Source organism: Sardina pilchardus, chromosome 13 (genome assembly GCF_963854185.1).
Source record: "Sardina pilchardus chromosome 13, fSarPil1.1, whole genome shotgun sequence".
NCBI lineage: Eukaryota > Metazoa > Chordata > Actinopteri > Clupeiformes > Clupeidae > Sardina > Sardina pilchardus.
The window spans coordinates 8423060-8447059 of NC_085006.1; the positions used below are offsets into that span (position 1 = coordinate 8423060).

The 24000-nt window shown below is 48.1% G+C and overlaps 1 protein-coding gene across 1 annotated transcript in view; it reads right to left on the bottom strand.

The window, feature by feature from the left end:
- sez6b (seizure related 6 homolog b) overlaps nt 1-24000 on the bottom strand; it is a 159424-nt gene that overhangs the window by 8568 nt on the left and 126856 nt on the right. Inside the window, exons 5-9 of the mRNA XM_062552803.1 lie at nt 15804-15989; nt 13097-13265; nt 11831-11997; nt 9104-9298; nt 7651-7789 (exon numbers count right to left, since the gene is read on the bottom strand). Of these exons, the coding sequence (XP_062408787.1) occupies nt 7651-7789; nt 9104-9298; nt 11831-11997; nt 13097-13265; nt 15804-15989 (856 nt within the window). The remainder of the gene's footprint in view (nt 1-7650; nt 7790-9103; nt 9299-11830; nt 11998-13096; nt 13266-15803; nt 15990-24000) is intronic.

Here is a 24000-nt window from a genome sequence, read left to right on the forward strand (position 1 = left end):
TGTATATATGGATTTGGCATTGTGTGTGTGTGTGTGTGTGTGTGTGTGTGTGTGTGTGTGTGTGTGTGTGTGTGTGTGTGTGTGTGTGTGTGTGTGTGTGTGTGTGTGTGTGTGTGTGTGTGTGTGTGTGTGTGTGTGTGAAAAAGAGAGAAACAGAGGGATAGAGAATGTCTATATATATCTGCGACTGTGATTGTGTGTGTGTATACAGTATGTATGAAAGAGAGAGAGAGACAGATTGTGTGATTGTGTGTGTGTGTGTGTGTGTGTGTGTGTGTGTGAAAGAGAGAGAGACAGAGAGAGACAGGGGAATAGAGAATGTCTATATATATGTGCGTGTATTTAGTTTAAGATGTCCAACTGCTTTTGAAAGCAAACACGCGGCTTTCAAAGCATTTCCAGCCGTCACACTGATGAACCAGGAGGAGAGAGAGAGAGAGAGGGAGAGAGAGAGAGAGAGAGAGAGAGAGAGAGACAGACAGAAAAGAAGAGAGAGAGAGCATTGACGTCTGGGCGCCTATTGAACCCCAGGCTCCCACCTGCCAGCGTGGCCCCTGCCTCCGCCGCCTCTCACCTGTATTTACAAACGGCTGGGAAAAATCAATGGCACTCGGCAGCGCTCAAGCTCCAATAAGCCCATTCTGTCTTGGAGATGCGGCAGTCTCTACAGCTGCGCCATCACAAAGACAGCATCTCTTTTTCCCTTTCTTTCTTCCTCCCTGGGCAAGATCCTTTAGTTTGTGTGTATGTATGTGTGTGTGTGCGTGTGTGTGTGTGTGTGTGTGTGTCTTTGTTTGTGTCTGTGTGTGTGCTCGTATGTGTGTGTGTGTGTGTGTGTGTGTGCGCGCACGCACGTGTGTTTATTTCTGTTTACCTGTCAGATGACATTTTGTGTGATTGAATCCACTTCATTCACCTCAGTGACCATTGTCAATGGTGCGTTTGGAAGTGCTATTTCATTTAAAATCGACGCTGTTGAATGCTGAATGTGTGGGTGTATGCGAAAAATTCAGATGCCCCTTCATTAACTCAAATACTTCAAGGAGGGAGCATTTTTTTTTTTACTCCATAGCTTTTACTCATTTTATGGCTGAGCTCTGCTTTATCTCCATTCACATCAATGGAAGGCCATCTGTGGCGGAGACGGTCCATACTACAATGGCCCTCAAATCTCCAGAGCCCAGAACCTTCCAAAAGAGTTTTGAAGAAAGCACTTCAAAATACTCAAACAGGAAATAATAGGGGGAAGGAATTCAGAAAAAGTTAGCGCATAGTGATGCCCAGTATTCACACAAGCCAAAGAAAGAAAAAACTGGTCAGGGTTTTGACAGCATGGATACCATATTATCTCCACCACCAATGGTTACCAGTGCGGTTCTGTCCCATAAGAATATGCCCATCACAGACACAGAGGAAATGGTCCACTCAGATAGGGAGAGCTGACACGCATAGTCTGTCTTGTCACTAATTAATCACAAGTGGCCAGTGATGGAACTCATTACAGCGGGAAAAAAGAACAATTAATCATCCCCGCTCTCCCCTCTTTTCGCGGAGGCAAGGCTTTCAGACGGCGCGCAGGCAGATTGATGTCCTGGGATTTTAACGAGAGCAGGTGGCGTGTGGAGTTATGGCGTTCCTGTGTCGCTACAATTCTGATGTCTTCGTAATGGTGTGTTTAATGTCGGTCTATGCAAGCCTTGTTATTGCTACCGTGTGGGTTCTTAACATGTCGTTTATTGGTGCCGGTATACAGTTGGGCTATATATGCTATGTTTATTGTTATAGTGATGGAGGGGTGGCAGGTGTTTAGTATACTACCGCATATAGTATTTTTGAAGGCTGGTGTAAAACTAAGCAAGATTACGATATTGTCCCTCTGAGTACGTCACATACATATACACATACCTACATTAACACTGGTACATACTGAGCCTACATACATACATACACACATACACACACACACTGGCATACACACATACTCACTTTTTTTATGAGGTGTGCAGAATCAAGCACAACATTATTGTGTCCATGCGTACACTGGGTATGTACTCTACTCAGCTACACACACACTCAAAGACTCAGGGGAAAAGCAATCAGAATCAGATCAAGCTAACCTCTGCTCCACAGCATGACAAAAGACACTTTGGCAGGGCCGTGTCTCATTTTCCACCAGGAGTGTTTCTCAAACAACAAAAGCACTTCACCTGCACTGAACAGCCCGACGGCCTCGGAAAAAACAACAAGCGTCATTGTCTCAGCTCATATCGAATTTGTCGCGATAAAGTCAAACTCGGCTTTGCGCATCTGCGCGCCGTATCGGCCGCGGAAATCAATCATGCTTTCCATTTCGCTGTCGGTAATTTCATTTCGTTTAATCAGAAAGCGTGGGCTCGGCGCGACTCGACTCGGCCCATGGCACAGCTGCCACCTCCAGCCCCTCACAGAGCATTACGCTTTCAAGCCGTGAAATCCTAGAGGCATCCTTCCCTCAAATCTCTCTCTCTCTCTCTCTCTCTCTCTCTCTCTCTCTCTCTCTCTCTCTCTCTCTTTCCCTCTCTCTATCTCCCTGTGTGAAAAAAGGAAAGAAAACAAATGCGATTTGTTTCATGAAAAAAAGAGGAGCAAAAGGGAGAAACCAAATGACACAGGGCTTGTTCTCGGCACACAGAGGAGGATCTGGGGGGGATGTAAAATGGCAGCAGATACTCCGCTGCTCTCCACGCACCCCCGGCGCGGGAAGTCCGAGGGCCCGTGTTCATTTATCATCCGTACCAGTCAATGGCACGTGTTAGGATCTCCTCCAGGAGGAGGAAGAAAGGCGGAGGAGGAGGGGAGGATGATGAAGGAAAGCAATCCTCCAGAATCCACCAATACTTCATTCAGCAGTCACTCAGCTACCATCCCCCCTATACACACACACACAGACACACACACACACTTACAAGCTCGCACACACACACACACACCAGTACCCACATATGGCTGGGCATGTGCAGCTTTTTGAGGAATGGGGAGCCCGTGTTTAATGACCATTAAAAAAAGGGAATATGGTGACGGCTTGCCAAGCAGATAAATCTGCCTGAACGACCCGGAGGAAAAAATCCTCTCATTCTCATCAAAGCTCAAAACAACAAAGTGACTGAGGGCTGCCTGAGAGAGAGAGTCTGCATCAGTCTCTGTTCTAGTCACATTTGAGATGTCAGTTCAACCCCCATGCCCTTGAAACTGAATTCAAACACTTTTTTTTAAAACAATAATAAGAAAAAAAGCTCTCTGTGTGTGTTTGAGTGTGTTTATGTGTGAGGAGACACACAAACACAAACCGGCATGTGCAACCGGGAACACACAGTACTCATACACACTGTGAGGAACATACACACAGCACTCCTTGGCTGAAAATGGCAAAGGATCACATGTAGCCCCTCAGCCCTCAGTGGTACTTTTCTTTTCTTGCATTAATAAGAAAACTGAGAGCGACTAGTGCAAATGGAAAAACACCAAGCCCTTCACTCAAGCCTACCTGCAGCAATGGCAGCCTTTCAAAAAACCACACACTGGAGTCGCATTGAACACTGCCAGCATTATTTAAGCTGCAGGAGCGCACATGCAATCATTAATGCATTTTTGCCCCAACAAAGAAACTGAACGAATGGGTCATTGTTCTCAGCCGATATCCATTTTTAATTACAGAGTTAAATATTGGTCTAGCTCCGAGCCAGCACTCTGGCGGACTGCCGAGCGCCTCGCGGAAAGGCATGATTTATTAAGAGCGAGCCAAATGTCATGCTTCCCCGAGGATAGCTCCCACACCCCCACAGTGACCTGTACCTGAGCCAGGCCCAGCCACCCACCCCGGGGCACAGGAGGGGGGTGAAGTGAGGTGGGGGGGCAGTTAGAAAGATGTAAAGTGGGGGTGGGACAAAGACAAAAAGCGATGATGGGAAGAGAGGTGCCGAGGGAGAAAGAGCGAGAGAATGAAGAGAAAATTGGAGAGGAGGTGGAGGAGGTGCTTAAGAGATAATAAAGAAGAGGTGTGCACATAAAGCGAGACTGGACTGTCATAACTTGACTTATTCTTTTTTTAATATCTGTCAAAAATCATGATCCGTGTTTTACGACTCTGATCCGTGTCCTCTACCCTTTTACGATCTCTTTCACTTCAAGTTGACGCGGGCGGCACTAAATCAGATCAACACTGTAACACCAGTGGCTCTGGAGCGAGACCACCAGAAGAGGGCTTCATCACCTAATCTACGCGGCTAGATTGAGATCCACTGCGCTTGTCTCCGTTCCCCAGCTCTCACACAAACAGACTGAACTGCAGGCAGGTGTGCAGGCTGTCACCTGTGCTAACCCCCCCATCCTCCCCCCATCCCCACATCCCCCACAGCAAATGAGGTGCAGCACTCACAACCAGAGTCACGCAAGCCTTCCTGTTTCTGGTAAATTAATTAATCATCTGTCATTACGCACTGGGTTGCCTGGTAATTGTGAGCTCATGGTGTGTGTGTGTGTGTGTGTGTGTGTGTGTGTGTGTGTGTGTGTGTGTGTGTGTGTGCGTGTGTGTGCGTGTGTGTGCGTGTGTGTGTGTGTGTGTGATGAATTATTACAGGGGAGAAAGAGCATGCTCATTACCAGTGCAAAGCGTTCTTAAAGCTCAGTAATGAGGCCCTGCACAACATACGCAATGGGGGCCCCAGCACAGATCGGAGTCCAGGCCCTGGCTATGGGGAAAATGGCCCAGTGTGCAGACCCACCTCCAGGCTCTGGCTATGGAGAAAATAGCCCCTGCTATTCACAAACACATTACACCAATGACTGGCAGCGAACAGATTTTTCGCCAGGCGAGCCGTGTGAGCGCTGGGGTGGTTTAGCAGCGCCTTATGGACTCTCGCTGTGTCTTGCATTTGCTCTCTCTCTCTAACGCTCACTCTCTCTCTCTCTCTCTCTCTCTCTCTCTCGCTCTCGCTCTAATGCTCACTCTAACTCTCCTCTTTTGCACTGTCCTCTCTCTCTCACACTTTCTTTCTCTCTCTCTCTCGGAGGAGAGCGAAGAGCGTTGTCTGTGGCGTGGCCCCCTCCCCCCCCCCTCCTCCCTCATTTTCGGCCCATCTGTATTTCTCATTTGATGCGCGCGGCTGATGATGTCCCATATGCTGTTTGACAAATCTGGTCATTTACAGATGAAGGAGGGGGGAGGCGGCCGGCTGGCTCGGCGCAGCGTGGCCCGCCGAGGCGGTGGTGACCCGGAGCAGACCCGGCCCAATCCATCTGCCACACCCGGGCCTCTGCGCCCCCATCAATAGGGGCGCCTTGTTCCCTCCCTGCCTTTGATGGGCTCAGCAGTTGAACAGTATGGAGAAGCCAGTTGGTACTTGTGTTGAGAGAAGAAAAAAAAAAAACAGGACGGAGAGAGAGAGAGAAAAGAGCAATAGAAAAAGAGTTGAGAACTAAACACGACAAAGAGAAAAGAGGATGATAAGGAAGGAGAAGAAGAAGAAAAAACAACTCAACACCAAGGGCTCTTTCAGGTGCTGTGGATATTTCATTTCCTCTGTTGTTGAAAGAGAGAGAGAGAGAGAAAGAGAGAGAGATAGAAAAAAGAGTGCGTGTGTGTGAGAGAAAGCGAGAGAGAGAGAGAGAGAGAGAGAGAAAGAGAGATAAAATGAATGTGAGCTCGAGAGGCGTTGGCAGTGGAACATCTTCTCATTTCGCCTCAGCAGACCTTACACGGGCGGCCAAATTTTCATCAGCAGCGCCGATAACGGGCAAGGGTGCATCCGTGCGCCGCGGTCATCCCCGAACGCAGTATCTGCTCTCATCACCTCTCGCCGAGCCAAGCCATCGAGAAATTAATTAACGTCGACCGCTTCCAACGTGAAAAACATCTAGGATGCCATTTACTACGTGGCAAAACACAATGTACCCGGGCTGTGGTGCTCGCGGGGAAGCCAACGAAAAAAAGAGAAGATAAAGACGAAGAAGAAGCAGAGGACAACAGCGAAAGGAAATCCTAATGCAAATGAGCGAATCTTAATTAAGGGAGCCAAATTATTGAATGCATGAATAATCTATCAGGGGCTGACACAGCAGGGCCTCCTGTTCGGAAGGCTTCACCTGACGGAGTGATCACAGAAAACACTCGTTTTTCCTGCTCGACATAATTGATTCGGTGGAGAATCACCTTTTGGAAGGAAAGGGGAGGGGGGGGGGGAGAAAACGAAATAATTAGTTCTCCGTCGAGTTTGTTATTAACCTTTGTTCGCCGCTACTTATGTGTTCCACTCATAAGCACCATGTTCTTTCATCTTCCTTCTCTACACCTTTAATCCAATTTCTTTAAACGTGCCACGGCCATTAGCCCTTTATTCTCTCGCTCAATCTCGCTCTCCGTTTCTCACTGTGTCTTGTTCTGTCGTTTTGTCTCGCTCATTTGTAACAGTGTCTGTCCTCCGTTTGCACGGCGGCGACGACAGCGACGCGGCAATGATCCGGCGTTCATGTTTCTCCTGATGGGCTTGCTCGACATGTCTGCGAAAAAGACACAAAAGAAAGAAAAACAAAGTGGGAATTCTTGCACTCCCCCCTCCCCTCCCCCCTCTCCCCCCCAACACAATTCCGCAGGCCTCCTCAGCAGCTGTGGGGTAGAGAAGCGGGGCCAGGTGATAGAGCCGTTTCCGTGGGGAGCGTGATTCGAATGCGAAGCCAGGCATCACAGGGTTTGACACTAACATCTTAAGAGTAAGAGAGAAAACAATCCCTCTGTGACCAGACAAGCTTTATCTGCCTTTTCTATCCCCTCCATGCTCGCGCAGCGGAGCCCCATCTGACTGCGCACAGGAAAGAATTCCGAGCGAGGCAAAAGGCAACCGACCGCCTTCTTCCAGTCAGGGGCGTTCAATGGCAGCTTGGCTATAAGAGTGATCATCCAGCCAATGAACTGATGAACGGTCCATGCAAATCAGCAGATGTGCGTTGCAGAGAGACAGACGCTGGACTCCGAGAGGAGATTGGACATAAGTAGAAAAACACGGGGATGGGGGGAAAAATGTATAATGGTTCCGAGCTCTTGTTTTGCAATTGCGAATGAATCCAATTATGGACTTGGATATTGGCTTCTGTTTTGATGCCCCTGAGAAATTTGCAAGACAGCTGTGGACAAATGCATCTAAATAATCTCAGGACTGGCCTCGGAGCTGTGAATTGACAAGAAATGCCATCTAAATCAGCGAGCCAGCCTGAATCTGACACTTGGGGGACACTGCAATTTCAGTAATATGATGTCCAATACTGATACCTGTCTGTTCTACTCAGAATTCACCATTTGTATTACAGCTGGCCTAATGATATAGAATTGATGCAGATGTAGTATTAGGCTGCTTCTAATCATGTAGCTAACCAACTTGCATCTCATCTGTCAAAGGACATATACTGTAGGTGTGTGTGTGTGTGTGTGTGTGTTAGCCTGGTATCAATACCTGACACAGAGACTGGCAGGCAACAAGCCAGGCTCTGGCTCCATCACTGGCTCGTTTCCATTAATTGTAAAAAAATCCCCCTGACTAGTCTACAATATCTCCTCCCTGTTTCAAGACTTTCAGAGCAGTGTACATGTAGGAGGTGAATCACACAGGCTCAGGCACGTACACTTGGATGTCCAGCATGATCCTCTTGTCCTCCTCCACGTGGATGCCCCAGATGCAGTCCTGGCCTTTGTCGTACGCCTCGGGCCAGTTTGGAGACAGCACCACCCCGGCGGAGTCTGTGATCTCCCCACTGCAAACAGCTGAAAACACACACACATGCATGTTTTAAACACACATGCTAAACACGCACACATGTACCTCTCTCTCTCTCTCACTCTCTCTCTCTCTCTCTCTCTCTCTCTCTCTCTCTCTCTCTCTCTCTCTCTCTCTCTCTCTCTCTCTCTCTCACACAGACACACACACACACACACACACACACACACACAGACTCACACGAGCATGTATGCTCCCACACATACACATAAAGCATACGGGTCCACCTACACACATGGCAAGTACTTTTACATACACGGCACACCGTGGAAATACGTACAGTACAAATTAACACAAACCACTCTCTCTCTCACACACACACACACACACACTCTCTTTCTCTCTCTCTCTCTCTCTCTCTCTCTCTCTCTCTCACACTCACACACACACACACACACACACACACACACACACACACAGGCTGGGAGATGTAATTTCAGTAGGTGTAAATGAAATTATTGAAGGTCATCGCTGGCTGGGTTCAGAGGGAATTCATCTGACTGAGACCCAGAAATATTACTTGTGAGAGGAGCAGCGAGTCCCGACTCACGGAGGCCTCCACGGGATTTGCACTTCATCTTCCGCTGGCCCTCCTCCCCTCCATCTCGTATGCCACACATTTCTTTGTCTTTTCTTTCGTGGAAGAATCAGACAATGGCTGTTGTTTTGACCCCTCTCGTCCACAGCCGGCCCCGATTAAATCCCTTTTTCGATCCCGCGTCCGCTGGGGCGTTTTAGGATGTGGCCGGACGGACGGGCCGGGATAAGAAGGTGCTGTGCGCGGGTGGAGACAGGGCTCACGGGAGAGGCAAACCTGCACTAATACCAAACATGCGCCTCAGGGGGAGGCTCCGGCGGAAAAAGGCTCTCGTGGGCCGTGGCCCTTGTGTCAAAGAGCTGGCCAGGTCACCAGAGCAGCGGCGCATCACTCCAGAGAGGCTTTAGAGGGATGGAGGGGAGATGGACTGGATGAAGCTGTTGTCTGTCATGCATGTCTGATGCGGATGGTGTCTGGTGATATTTTTGATGTGTGGACCGTTTCTGTCTAGTTGTCTTGTCCATCTTAAAATGAATTCGGCAGAAACAGACACACACACACACACACACACACACACACACACACACACACACATGCACATGAAGCATACGGGTCCATCTACACACATGGCAAGTATACACACGCACACGCACACGCACACGCACACACACACATGCACACACGCACACACGCACACACACACACACACACACACCCCATCAGAGACACACACACAGTCCGAAACACAGACATACAGGCGTACCTCTACAGGCAGGCTCTGTCTCGTTCCACTGTGGATTGTGTGCGTCCATGCACTCGATGATGACCGATCCCTGCTCCAAGGTGTACCCTGGGTCGCAGGTGAACTCGGCCACGGCGCCCACTGCGTAGGTGCTGTCGCTGCTGCTGAAGTTGCCATACTTGACAAACGGCTCGTAGCAGTGCCCAGGCCCAAAGGCTGAAAGGAGAAAGCACTCATCAGGACACACAGAAGAGAGAGAGACAGACCTAACTGACAGACCCACTGAACCTGCCATCAGAAACCTAACAGGCATCAGAAACCTAGGATGTGTACCACAGATTATTCGAAGCAACACCAACTATGATGATTTCTCTTTTTTTGTGACTAACAGGAGAGTGCCTCAAAAGCATCAAGAGCTTTTTTTTTTACCAACCGCTGCAGTGTAGAATCACTGAAAGGTACTGCTGCCGAGTAAACAAACCCACTCACATAAACAAACAAACAAACACGCCTGGTTGGGCTTTTAATGTTTCCTGAGTGGAGCTCAACGATAGTCGACAGGGACCGCGCTGCAATGAGGATGTTCAGGCAGCAGCACTAAAAGTGTCTGATGTTTGGCATTGATATGCCTGCAGGTGCTTCCCTGTTCGAGCACGCCCCAGACTGGAGAAATTTGTAACATTTGAGCGTTTGGTCCGTCGCCGAGGTGCTTTATATTCCACACCAGGTCCACGTCGGAGCGCACACAGGTGATTCTGCCAATTACAGGAGCTCTTTCCCATCTTAGCACCGGTCCCATCACCCATGCATTATTCAGATTGGCAACAGTAGATCCTCAGACTATTTCGTCCTCCATCGCGAGGAGGAATTGATTCATTTTCAACCCCATTCCAATGATTTCCCTGGTATTGCATTATCAAATTTCATGTGATTCAAAAAAAGAAGGGAAAAAAAGGAGGGAGGAGGGGGAGTGTGTGTGTGTGTGTGTGGAGGGGGGGGGGGAAGCTGGTTCTGAGAGAATCTGAAAACGTGCAGGTGTGCCGGTTGGCAAATGAAGTTGATGAAACTCAGCAAATGAGCCTTTTCTAAAGTTGTGGGTGAGAGAGTGCATGCCCAGGCGGCACCAGCTTAATTTTTTATGACACGAGTCAAGAGCTGGGATTTGCAAGGGCCTCATAGCTTATTAGTTTTGATAGCCAAGGTCAAGCAATGCAGGGGAAAACAGCAGAGCTGTTTATGAATGCTGACAGGGCAAACAAATATTAAAATGTTTTTGACTCCAAAATCAGCCTAGCATATCAAACAGGTATTGGATTGAATGTGAGAAAATTATGCATTTCTGGGAACGTCTTTTGAGGGGTGTAAATTGATCTTATTTTTTTGTCACCTTGGGTCATCAGTGACTAATGCAATAAAATAGAGCCTATTCTAATTTATTCGAAGTAACTAATACAAATAAATTATTTAGAATAGTGGCATCACATGTTTAGGAAACTAAACATTCATATGGCCATCACACCACCATACCATCTGCAGCAGTATAAGTGTTGTTCTGTAGAGTACTAATGAACGACTGCCAACAGACTGAGTTGGATTACATAATGGACTTAAAGAAAGCTGAAAGGCCATGCTTTTAATAACACTTGGAAAATGTAATTTGATTGAGCTGCTGAAAAACGAATGCAATTGGAATCAACCTCCAACTACATCAGAATCCAATTATAGAATCCTTTTTGCATGTTATGACATATGGAGCTTTATGCCTGATTTGACTATTTATATTCCTTTTAGAATTACAGAAGTGCTAATAGGTACAGTTTATGTCAGGAACTATTATTTAATGAATAGATTATAAAAAAAATATATATTTAAAATGCCATAAACAACAGTGTGTGTATGTTCGCTCCAAAACTTCAATGTAACTGCCATGAAGGATGGCCTCATTCATTCCCTCTGATTTCCCATTAATTTATGCACTGATGGATCTGATTTGGGACACAAAACAGCAGGGGCGCCTGCTCAAACACTGCAGTGAGGATAGAGGAGGGCTGTGTTTTAAGCAAACATGAGTGTGGACCCAAAACAATGAAAGTGGCAGAGAGCCCACAGTGACGCTTGGTGCCTTTGTGTACACAGGGGCCCTGGAGGAGTATGTGGGGCACGAGGGCCTAAAATCCACAGCCTTCTCGCACCGCTGGGGGGGAAGGGGGGGGGGGGGTCATACCACAGCCACAGGGGGGAAGTATTCTGAGGGTCAGGTCAGTTTAAATGTCCGCCTACTGATCATGTCAGGATGATTTTGTTTTCCCCGGTGGGTCTCTCAACAGCTTTGGCAGTCTTCAGATGTGCTGACACATGTCAGTGATTCAGACAGTGCTAAGGCCAAAGGCAGTCAGTATGATACTGTATCTCATTTTATGTTTATCTATTTGCTTTGATTAGTGTTGTGCTTTTACTGAGCAAGTTAGTGGTGGCAATTTATAATTCTTTTTCCAATCTGACATCTACCCACGGTTGTTTTGACCAAGAAGTGGAGGAAGAGAAAATGCCTACTGGGTGAGAATGTAGCTTCTCAGCTCCTTGGTTGCCCGTGGATACCCACATGCAATTATGTTTTAATTTCATAGTTGTGCAACAAATTCATTGCAATACATTAAAAACAGCATTATTTTTAACATCACAATTGCTGTCATTCTACATTGTCTGTTTATTATATAATATAAGTAGATTACACCAGTGGAGGCTAACCTTCATATCTAATGGCTGTGCCAGTGGAGGTTCCGGATCCATCCGTGGTGAGCTCCACGAACAGGTGCCTGGAGGTGCTGGCGATGCCCTCGTTGGGCAGGTACTCCACCTCATACGAGTCGTACAGCGGGGGAGAGTCGATGTGGTTCCCGTTTTTAATCAGCAGTCTGAACACAGGTAACAAAAGATGGCATCCAGATGTCTGCTGATTAGACACATGGCAAACACTTTGAAACAACCGGCATAATGAAAAACAAAGAATTTGCCTCGGCTTTGTATGTCTCAAACTTGGATGCACTGATGAACACAGTGGAACTAATCAGGAGGCTGGCTCAATGAATATGCAGACCAAAGTCAAGTTTCCCAGAGTCGAAAAACCAATCAATCAATGCAAGGTTATAGTTCTGTACAGTCTGCTACAGGTGATGCTAACATGACACTGGTGGCTAACATAAATGTGCTATTATGACCATATGCTACACTTCTTTCGATCTGATTGGCTGCTGCTGGCCGGAGCATAGTGTATCTCTCCCAGTTCACCCGAAACGGGAGAATGATGACTCTACAAAGAAGGCCAGCAAGTGGTCTCATTAAAAGTCCATTAGTTGATTCTGCCCCTGGACATGGTGGGCATTGCTCATAAAATATAATTCAATCGGCCCCTTCAGAGACTCAAAAAGGCCGCCTAATCGCTCACTCCATTTGTGTGAAAGGCCCTTGATTATCTCAGTTCATGGAACAATAAATGTAACCCTCCTCCTCACCCCGTCAATCTGCTCCATCACTGTTAAAACACAGACACAGATGTTTTCCTTTTCAAGCCTCTCCTGTGAAATCAAATACCTAACAACAGCCTTGGTCAGTCATAGCTGTGCGTGTGTGTGCGTGTGTGTGCGTGTGTGTGCGTGTGTGTCTGTGTCTGTGTCTGTGTCTGTGTGTGTGTGTGTGTGTGTGTGTGTGTGTGTGTGTGTGTGTGTGTGTGTGTGTGTGTGTGTGTGTGTGTGTGTGTGTGTGTGTGTGTGTGTGTGTGTGTGCGTGCGTGCCTGCGTGCGTGTGTGTGAGCAAATGCAGGTGTGTGTGAACATGTGAAAGAAGTGACAAAAACGCCTGCAGAGAGGAGCATCAGGTGTCCCAGAAAAAACTCTTTGCTGCCTGTGGATGATGCAGCTCATTAACTAATTACTGTCCCCACTGCTGCGAGCCCTGCATGGTCTTGCACTCGCACGCAGAGAGGGAAAGAGAGAGACGACAGCGGGCACTACCGACCTGTCATCGTCCTCGGCAAGGGCAACCTTCTCGAAGTGGACGTGCAGCCGGTGGCTCTCGGGGGCCTCCAGGATCCAGTGGCACGTCAGGTTGTTGCTGTAGTTGCCAGGGAAACCGGGAGAGACGATGCGTCCCACCGTGGCGTTCTTTACCATCCCTCCACAGGAAGCTGGGGAGGAATGAAGGATAGAGAGGACACGTGACGGAAGGACAGAAGAAGGAGAGAGACACACAAGCGTGAGAGGAGACACACTGTATGGGTATGGAGGCAGGAAAGCCTATTTATTTTCGTCTTTATTTTCTTTGCATTTCTTTCATTTTTTTTTTTTTTGTCCTGTGCATCTGTTTTCCTTCTGCAGAGATAGGGGACTCCCAGGAGCACTTGAAAAGGCATTAGAATGAAAAAGTAAATATAAGCTTGACACTCATTTTGGATGAGTTTTCAATGTGTATAGCGGTGACTGCAAGGGAGATGTTTGAAAAAAGTAATAAATAGACGGAATAAAAAATACTGTGTTTGGATTGTTAACAGATTTAAGATTGAGTCTGTGCCTCTCTGAATATTTTATAAGGTTGTGAATTTTATTGTGAGCATGTATATGTAGAAATCACAATATGCGTAAGAGTATTGGTGTTCACACAACAAACCAATCTGTCGATTTACATACGTACTGTATATGTGCATGCTGCTTTTCACTTTATTTTATCTACGTTCAATGAAAAATGATATTGACAAATGACAGAATGATTTTTGAGGCAGGTCCTGAACAAATGCTGGACAAGATGGCAGTAATCTGAGAGCCAAAGAACGGGAGAGATACTTGGGCTGCCAAAGCCAGTCCTGAGAGCCAGCTTAAATTGGAAATCGAAGGAGTGCTACACACCCACACACACACAGTCCCAGAACCTCACTCATATATGTATATACACACACACACAAACACACACATACACACACATATATACACACATATACACACATATACTCACATATGCTCATGCTGTGATAATGTCAAGAATGCTTAAATGTGATCTCATTTTTGTATTTGTAATTTAATGTTTATCCTTCTCTATGATGATATCGCGAGATTGAAATTGGCTATAAAAAGATAAAGCGGTCTGTCTGTTCCGTGTGTTTGGTTGGCTCAGATGGACATATTATGTACAGTTTAGATAGCAATGCTGCTGCACACACAACAAACAATGAGACATTCTCTGCAGTGCAGAAACTCCCTGCTGAGCCAATCATGGGTAACACTGCACAGGACCCAGTATGGTCAGTGCATTTGAAACGCTTTTGAGTGTGTAAGGAGAGAGACAGGGAAAAGATGTGTGACTCACTCTGTGTGTGTGTGTGTGTGTGTGTGTGTGTGTGTGTGTGTGTGTGTGTGTGTGTGTGTGTGTGTGTGTGTGTGTGTGTGTGTGTGTGTGAGGGAGAGAGAGAGAGAGAGAGAGGTGAGAGATGGATTTCCAAGATATGTGTGCGTGCCTACGAATGCGCGTGTGTGTGTGTGTGTGTGTGTGTGTGTGTCAGTGCAAACATGTGCCGACTTGTTTGTGGTGGGCCACACCACAGACTATCACACCTGATCAGTTGAAGGTTAGCCAGGCGGATGGCGCTTAATTAAAGCCGAGCAGGGGCCCCTTGTGTTCCCTGGCACCGTGCCCACGGTGATCAGCAGTCCGAGCCTGGCACGCGCCACTCTCTCCCGCGCCTTGACAGCTCCGGCCTGGCTCTGGCGTGGCACGATCGCGCCTTTTAAATGTCACGTTTACAGCGGCTTTGCTTCGCTTGACGCGCGGACTAATCCTCGCCTTCACGCGCGACGCTCCACGGATGTGTCTCCTCTGACCCCCGGCTCCGCGGAGCGCCCGTTAACTATTCATTTCCGACTCTGAGTGCGTCGGAAAAACTGCCAAACGAGATCCCCGGCATCAAAACAACACTCCTTCTTCAGGGGGGAACGCGCGGAGAGACTTTGTTTAGAGTCAAAGCGTTTCGCTGTCTGTTTACCATGCGAAAGATGTTTTCGGCGGGATCCGCTGGAGAATCAGCTGTCTTCTCGAGAAAAACAGCAGGGCTTTAGACTCTAATAACGCCTCGGCAGAAAAAAAACACAAGGAGGTGTTTGTGTGCGCGCGCGGGCTGTCGCCAGCTGGTGTGGCAAACATCGCTGTTGACCACGAGGGTCTAGCAGAGCCAGAATCAATTACCGAGCCTCAACAAAGCTGGGAGGATCAAGGAGGCGGTGGTAAGCTAGAAGTTTGCTCCACTCAGATTTAATTGAAGCGGAATGGACAAAATAATAAGCCTTACACGCTACTAGAGCAACTGGAGGAAACTTCATAGCATGTGTGCATGTGTGATATATAAAAGGAAGATGTCGCGTGCATGATCGAAGTAGAGGAACAGTGCTGAAACAAAACAGCGGGGATTCATTCATCACTGCATCTGCGACCATATATGGCATTAGACAGGAGAGAAGAGAGTGAGTGTGTGGGCGATAGCACTTGAAGCATTGCCTCTACATTCCTCTGATGTCCTCATGTCTGCGTGTGTCAGTGTGTGTGTGTGTGTGTGTGTGCCCATATTCTCTTGTGATGAATACCAATGACACATTGAATGTATTTGCAACACTGCACTGGTGTAAATGCATTCTACCCACCTCTCTCTCTTTCTCTCTCTCCCTCTCTCTCTCCCTCTTACCTAGACATTGCGGTTCCTTGCCACTCCAGTAGGGGGTGGTGGCGTTGCGGCAGGTCAAGGTGGGGGGCCCCTGGAGCTGGTAACCAGTGAAGCAGTAGAAGTAGGCCTCTCCGCCCGCGTGCAGGCTGGTCACGGACACATCTCCGTACGCCGGGCGCTCGGGGAACGGGCAACTCAGAACAAACGCTGCAGAGAGAAGAGAGGAGAAGAGAGAAGGGAAGAGAAGAGAGAAGAGGAGAGAGGAGAGAAGAGAATAGGGAGGAGAGGAGGGAAGAGAGCCGCAGGCTTGTCAGCACATTCATTCAAAGTGAGCGCACTCAGTAGTAGTCTAATATTTGGTGCAGTGTCTCATCCTCTGCCAGTCTAATTCGCTGAAACATGCTGAGACTAACAGCAACTCTGCGTGAGTAGCACACTGTGATGTTCAGATGTTGGAGTGTGTGTGTGTGTGTGTGTGTGGAGAGTGTGTGTGTGTGTGTGGGGGGGGGGGGGGGGGGTGGTGTGGACACAAAAACTTTTACACTATATTCTCCAGCGTCTCTAGTTATTCTAGTGCACTGAGCCAGACAGGATGCAGGATGGCTACTCCAGCCCTCTCTCAGTGGGTCTGTCCCCGATGCTGAGGCCCCAAACAGTCCCAGTCTCCCTGCCCTGACCAGTCAGGCTGACCCGCTCTCGCTCGGCGGGACGCGCATCCGTGGGAAGATAAATGGAGCCGAACCTGGTACGATGTCCCCCGTCCCTGTCCACCAAGTAGATTGTGTCTAGTGGGATGTATGGAGGCAATCATTAGTTGCCCAGGATGATGGATTAGGCCCGCGGTGCCCCTAATGGGTGCCATAAAACAGCACTGTCCCAACCTGCCAGTGACGCCCCCCCCCCCCCCCAATTCTACCCCAAAACCAGCCCCCACCCCCCCATGCTTAAACTACATTCTTGAGATGTGAGAGGGAAAATATGAGTGCTGCCAACTGCCCACGGGGACATGTTGGTGGGGTCCAATGCACAGGTGAGGATGCCCTAGGGTCACCACACAATAGTTCTCGTCGTAATTAGCAGCAAAGGCTATTGTGCGATGAGTCCATCCATGTACATGTTGCTAATGGGCAAATTAGCAGGGCTTAGGAATTCGGCTTGGATTTCCGTTAGGGACAATTACTCTGCAAAGTGCTAATAGGGTTTTTACACAATGCACAGGAGACCTCTTTGCGGACACACACTTCTGGTTCCACTCTGTTCGGCCTCAATAGCGGTGCCCACTCAAGAGCAACCAATGGCCTCAGAGTTAGCCCAGCCAAGGTGCTTCTGTGGCGTTTTAAATACCTCCTCTATCAAAATAAAGACCTCCTATTACCCACGGTGTGCACAAGAGTGGAAAGCTATAAGTGGCCTGGCAAAATGAAAAGAGAGCGGGGCCGGTATAGATCATCACCTACACAAGCAGCGGGGTTCACCCCTGCTTCTCAAGCCAGCCGCTCTCCATTCATGTGCATGAGCATGGACATCAAAGCCCCTCAGGCGCCGCCGCTGTCATCCGCGGGAGAGCGTTCACAGACAACAGGTGGAGATCCCAGAGGTGGGTGGGTGGGGAGGGTGGAGGAGAGAAAGAGAGAGAGAGAGAGAGAGAGAGAGATCTCCATCTCTATGTGTGGTGCAAGGCTGGCCTTAGAGTCTGGAGATGGAGGCTTAGACAGTTTTTATAAACTGCCGGTACGTTTTCATCAGCTACCGCAAAGGTGTGCAAGGGTGTCCAGATTTCACACACACACGGGTGAACAAAGGCAGCCTTGGCTTGGCGGCGGCGGAAAAGAGCCAGCGAGTAAATCCAAGAGCGAACTTGCGGGAGCCATTTAACTAAGACCTGTTTTACTGCCTCCCATTTGTCACCCGCCCTGCCCCAGAGGACTTCTTTTGCAATTTATAAGAGAGATATTTCTAGCACGCGTTCCTCCCTGTCTCGCCGTAACTGTGCCAGCTTTATTGTCGGCTGTTACGATTCAGCACCAGATCCCGGACATTGATTTTTGTTGCCACGGAACTCTTTTCCACACCTCGGGCCAAGAAAAATATGTACAGGCCCAAATAGAGCGATAAATCACAACCTTTGACCCAACACTGTTTTGTCACGCCACACTATCATATAGGATTTCAGGCAACTGTGTAGCGGCAAAACCATCCCATGATATAAAGCTACATGAGCCCCAGACACAGGCAACAATATTTTGTGTCTCACACAATCCCTCCGGTATCCACTCACAAGTAATGGCCACAGAACCAGGTCCTCAATCATTCCCATAGACGCCGGGCTGAGCTCTAAATTACAAGTGCAGGACGCTACGAGCAATCTTCCATCGGAGCATCTTCTATTACACCAGAGGACAATAAACACAAGCTAAAGGGGTTAAGCGTTATCACCACGTCAAAACAATAGGTTTAGTATGATCCACTCGCCAAGGATAAACAGCCCACAAATCCACAATACGATTCACTTAAGTTTATCTCTTTGCGCCCTTGTAACAGCCATTTTTCATCCGTGCACCCTGTAATTAAGTGAGTGGGCTTATTTGTGCAAGTTTTCGTACTGCTTACCGAAGCTATTCTCTTAAAATCGAAGAACTAGCAAATTGCCAATCCCTTCGCCAGTTCTTTTGAAAAGGGAAGGAAAAAAAATTTGCCTCCTTGACAGTTTCATTTCAGCTTAGTCTCTAACCCTGTGGAGGACCCTGTCAGCGAGAATTGATGTTTTTGTATTTCTGTGCTTTGTGGAGGTTGCGCTCTGTGTCTGACGTGCAGGGATTCCATTCTCCTAGCATGCCAGTTGATAAATAGGTGTAATTTTTCCTTTTGGCTAAACTCTGACATTTTGTTTAATGGGTGGGAGTTCCATTAAGCAAGAGGCACAAAGGCCAAGGAACACCCAGAGCGTAACTTATGAATGCCAACGAGTCACACACGGCACCCAAACCAGGTGTGTGGTATTACAAAAGTGTCAAGCACATGATTGTCCATTATATGTGTAATTATGTGGATGAGCTAGATGATAAGCATACATGTTGATCGCTCCTGGTATCTTTTAATACGTTGAAACAGATCTCCCAATAGAGCATAGCGTCTAGTATGCTGTGGTACAGTAGGCTATTCTGTGATAAGGAGGCAGACATTCTATATCCAGGTAGAAGAAACACAATAGATCACATGACTGAAAGAATGGGAGGGAATGCCCCCCCGTGCCCCTCAGAGTATATCTACATGGTTAGCATGCTGAATTACACTGGAACACCAACAAAAAGAGACAATAGCATAATACTGAGCTGCTCTGTTTTCATATCATGGTTCTCTCATAATGGTTGCATGTACATCTTTCAGGTGGCAGCTTTTTCCTCTCCCCTCACTTGTGACACATCAGGCGGCTGAGGGTGGACAGCTACCCCATGCAACAAATGGTCACCTCAGCCTGGCTGTCCAGCCCAGCTCATGCCACCACCCGCCCCCTCTCCTCCTCCGCCCCCCCTCTCCTCCCCCTGGCAGGTGGAGGCTGTGAGGAGATGCCACCGTGCGGTGTGCCCAGAGAAAGGCTTCCCTCGACTCCTGCTGCTGCTCGTGTCTAATCTCTTCATTGGGACGGTGGCAGCGCCGCTCCAGCAGAGTCAATGAGCCAACACGCAGGGGCCCTGACACTCCCCCAGCCATCCATTTTATTTATGCTTTATTACCGGCCTAGCAGCGCAGCGGGGCCCGAGCGCCGAGCAGCCTTGTTGTTATAGCATTATCACCCCGCCGTTTCTGTTTCAATTAGACTAATATGGAAGCGGCTGGGAGGAGGGTGGAGGGTGGAGGTGGTTGGGGGGGGGGGGGAGGTGGTGGTGGTGGGGGGGCGCTGGAGAGGAGCTTTATGTGAGGCTGGTCCCTCTGCCATTAAATCACACACTATGCCTCTTCCTCCTTTTTCCACAGTAGCCCTCACAGCTTTCCAGGCCATAAAGCCCAATTGTTTATTTATTTATTTATTTATTTATTTGGTGCAGGAGGAGGAGGAGGAGGAGCAGCGGCGGTACCATGGTAACTGGAGTCAGGGAGATTAGCTGGCGGGGTGGGGTTGGGGTGACGGCAACAGATGCAACGCTAATGTCCCCCATTAGGTGCCCTAGAGGTGGCTCCGTGGAATTGATGGTGGCGGCGGTGGCAAACACACATACAGTAGGGCTACTGCAGCACGACTGACGCCATAACTAATGAAGCTGAGGTGGCTGAGAGTTAACCCGTAATGATAGCGGACAGGCTAGGCCAGAGGAGCGCCCACTGGCATATCACGCCGACGGATGGTCATGGAGAGATGGCGGGATGCAAGTGAGGGAATATCATAACTGCTATTCATTTGCTTTATTGGACCTAAACGAGCTTAAAAACCAACGCAGAGTGCCACGTGTTATACGTATGGCATGTCTTTAAACTCTGTGCTGAATCTATACAGCCATGACACACAAATGCCCCCCTCACAGCAACAAACACAGGCCTAGAAACACACCTGCCATGAGACATCCATTTTCATACATAGGCTCTCAGCATGTGTAATGCGAGAGTAAGTCATCTGTACACATCACTACCTGCAAATCTCTGTAACAGTAATCCACTCAGGCCTCAGTACACGGGCATCTGGCTCAACGTGCATTACGGCCCTCAAACACCAATCCCCCTGCGCCACCGTTTGTACTGTGCATCACAGCAGGGGACGTGGGGGCACAGGACACAGAGAAGAGAGAGAGAGAGAGAGAGAGAGAGAGAGAGAGAGAGAGAGAGAGAGAGAGAGAGAGAGAGAGAGAGAGAGAGAGAGAGAACAAAGGAGTAAGTGGACCGGAGGATGAGAGAAAGAGAGAGATGGATCTGTCTCTCCACAGAGAGCAGGTCCACTGGGGGTTTCAAAGAGATTTCAAAGGAAGGGGTGTCAAGGGGGCCTGAATACAGGGTTCCTCCCCAGATACCAGTCAATGTTTGGGCACAACCTTGTATACAGCAAGCGGATGTTTTGAATATGCATGACATGCAAATTCAAAGTATCTAGATTTTACATTATGCATTTTACATGATCACTTAACTGAGTGTAAACTAAAGTTGATATCACTGTTTTCATTTCTCTGAATAAATATTTCAACATCTATAATATTTTTATATTTCAGTATTAGGCCTATTAATATTTATACCAAAATAATTATAATATTCATAGGATCAAAACATTCACATAGTACACATTTGCAAATGGCTCTATTGCATATAACGTTAATATCTGCAGTGTAAAATCACATATTTGAATGTATCCTAATGCTGCACTGAGAGGAGAGTGCTCTAGCTATGAGGAGCAGAGAGCTTTGGAGTCAGACGTCTGAGCACTCCGGCGCCAGGTCAATCTCCTGCACTGCTGCTGCTGCTGCTGCGTGTGAGATAAGGCAGGAGAGGCCGTCGCTGCCCTTGTGCGTGGGCAGGGCCACTCCGAGAAGACATCCGAGCTGGTGGAACGGCTCCTCTCCTAGGTGTCGGAGAGCCATCCCCAGGTGCCGTGGCTTCCCCGCGCACTCCTGCGCATCGGAATACGACCAACCCTCGAAGCCTTTGGGCGATAAGCGCAGGACTATTTTCCAATTCCCGGGCATGGATGTGTCACACAGGACGTGATGGAGGACAAGCGTCGCTGGCATCCTGTCTCTACGGGGACCATCTTTCGACACAGGCCCCCGACATGTAGTCCCCGTTAACAGAGACGAATTGTCTATTAAGACTCCTGTATTTTGCATGACCCGATGAAATATACATCCTCTCCTTTTTTCCGCCCCGGGCATTAATTATGGAGTGCTGAGGGGATTCGCTCTAGTCTGTGCGCCCAACGCATCAGATCCAGCGGAGGATAATTGTGTGTGACGGGGAAATCTCTTTCAGCGCTGGATTGGATTTCATGCTACCTCTCATTAACCTTTCCTGAGCAGCAAGAGCACAGGGGATGCAGAGGCCCACAGACACTGGCTGACTGAGCTTTCAAGGGAACCACAGCACCCTCTAAATGCCCCCTACAGGGAGAGATGGGTAACAGCTATCGCGCGGATGGGCAAACTGGCTTTGACCCCTACCCAAAGTTTGACACTGTAGTTAATTAAACGACTACAACATTATGGGACAATAATTGAGTAGTATAATGTGGCGTTATATAATCAGTCATGAATTAACAATGTAAAACTATCCTGTATACTGCTGCCATTTTCTAGACTACCTTCCTCACTTGGCATGCATAACAAATAGGGGGACGTGAGCTGATTCACACACACACTTTTCAGACGCAGAGAAAACTCTGAGGTGTTCCCATGGAGATAACAGCCCTTAACACACCTCAATTTGCACTGATACCTCAGGTGAGAAAATGAAGTGATGAAGAGTTCAACCGCTTCAATGTTGACAATAAGCTATTGTCACATTCGCTCTCTCTCTCATGGCCCTAGTAAACTCTTAATTCCACTTATCAGAATGTCTCACATCAACTCTCTCTCTCTCTCTCTCTACCCATCCCCTCCATAAGTCAGTTTATGAGTGGCAGTAATTATAATTTTTATCAAAGCCAATGAATTAGCCATGGCAAACTGTGGCTAACGGCAATGATCTGTTTTCACATGTCTGCGCTAATGATGTGCGGGCACCCCGAGAGGTCAGTAAATGACAAAACAATGAAGTATCCCGGCAACGCTGAGCCTGGCGGGGAGGGACTCATTTACAGCCCTGACACGGGCAGAACTTCAGGGGTTTGACATCAGACGGATCCGGAAATGTGTTCTGGCTTGAGCAATTGGCGCTGCGTTGGCGCTTGATTGAAGCACGTATATAATACTCGCGTAGAATAATGCCAAGCTCTGCCCACGGAGGTTTAACTTTTATACTGAACCCACATGAAGTCTGAAAAGTCTGTTTTTTCCCCCCCTCTTCAGGGTCAGCACATAACAGTAATGATGGCTATGGATATTCAGCAAAACTAGATTGCCATGCAGCTCCGCGGGCACAGTTTGGAAGGGAACTGTCGCCTAGAGGCCCTCCCTGTCAGGGCGACCTGACAAACATCGACGTGATGAAAAGACAGCTGAGGGTCAGACGAAACTGAATTACTCCGCGGTCATTCTTCCATTTCCAGTAGGCGCGGTGACAGGCCTCGCTCCGTGTCCGTCATGCTAATGTCCCTCCCTCCCTCCCTCCCCTGGCGGCCCGTGGATGTTCACGAGGCCTCGCCGAATGCCCAGATGGCCCTTTTATCAAAACTCTGATATGGAAGTGCGGCGCTCCAGCAAATGAATTATGCCGCTTTCCTTGCAAGAGGAACATTCTGTGTGTTTTTTTCCCCCTCCCACACAGCTGGGCTAACATCAATTTCTCATAATTACCACAGGCTGAACAAATGAATGTGACTGTGAGTAAGGCTGGGCAGGTGGTCTTTCGCCGATGAATTCCTTCCAAGAGGGTGCGTGCCACCGCCCCACATGAGCGCCTCCTGCTAATAATTACGGGTTGGTTGGTTACATTACATGCCATTTTGTTTTCATTAAAAACTGATATCATTGTTAATTAATTAAAAAGAAATCAACAAAGCCATTTGCCGTGCGTTCGTTAATGACAAATCACACAACTGTGATTACTTCTGAGTGATTCATTACAAACAAGTTACACACATTAATTGAGTTAGTGTGACTTTCACATGAAATACACCAGTGCTTAAACTCGTGATTAATTCTCTGCTGTAGATACGGTACATTCAAATGACTTTTCATTCTGACTGAATAAAATCTCATTTAATATCAGATCACAAACGGTAGGCTACATGTACAATGGGAGTGAAATTCCATTTCAATAAAAACCCATCGCTAGAGATGGCCGCAAAAAAAAGGGCCATTCTATAACATGTAACTACAATAATTTTTACAGAGCATTGTCTGTAATGGTCACGGTGTGTGAGGGCAGAACATTCGTTCCCAGCATTTATATTCGGTCAGCTCTCCTCTCCGGGCTGGCGATGGCGGTGCCTCATTTTGTGCAGTAGGGGTTTGCCAGGGGAAGGTGGGCCGAGCCTAATCACAAGCGTTTGTCTGTGCAAACACACCGCACGCTGACAGCAGCAGCTCTGCCGAGAGCTCCCTGGCGAAGGCCCGGCGGAACCCTGCCAAGTGTGTCCGAG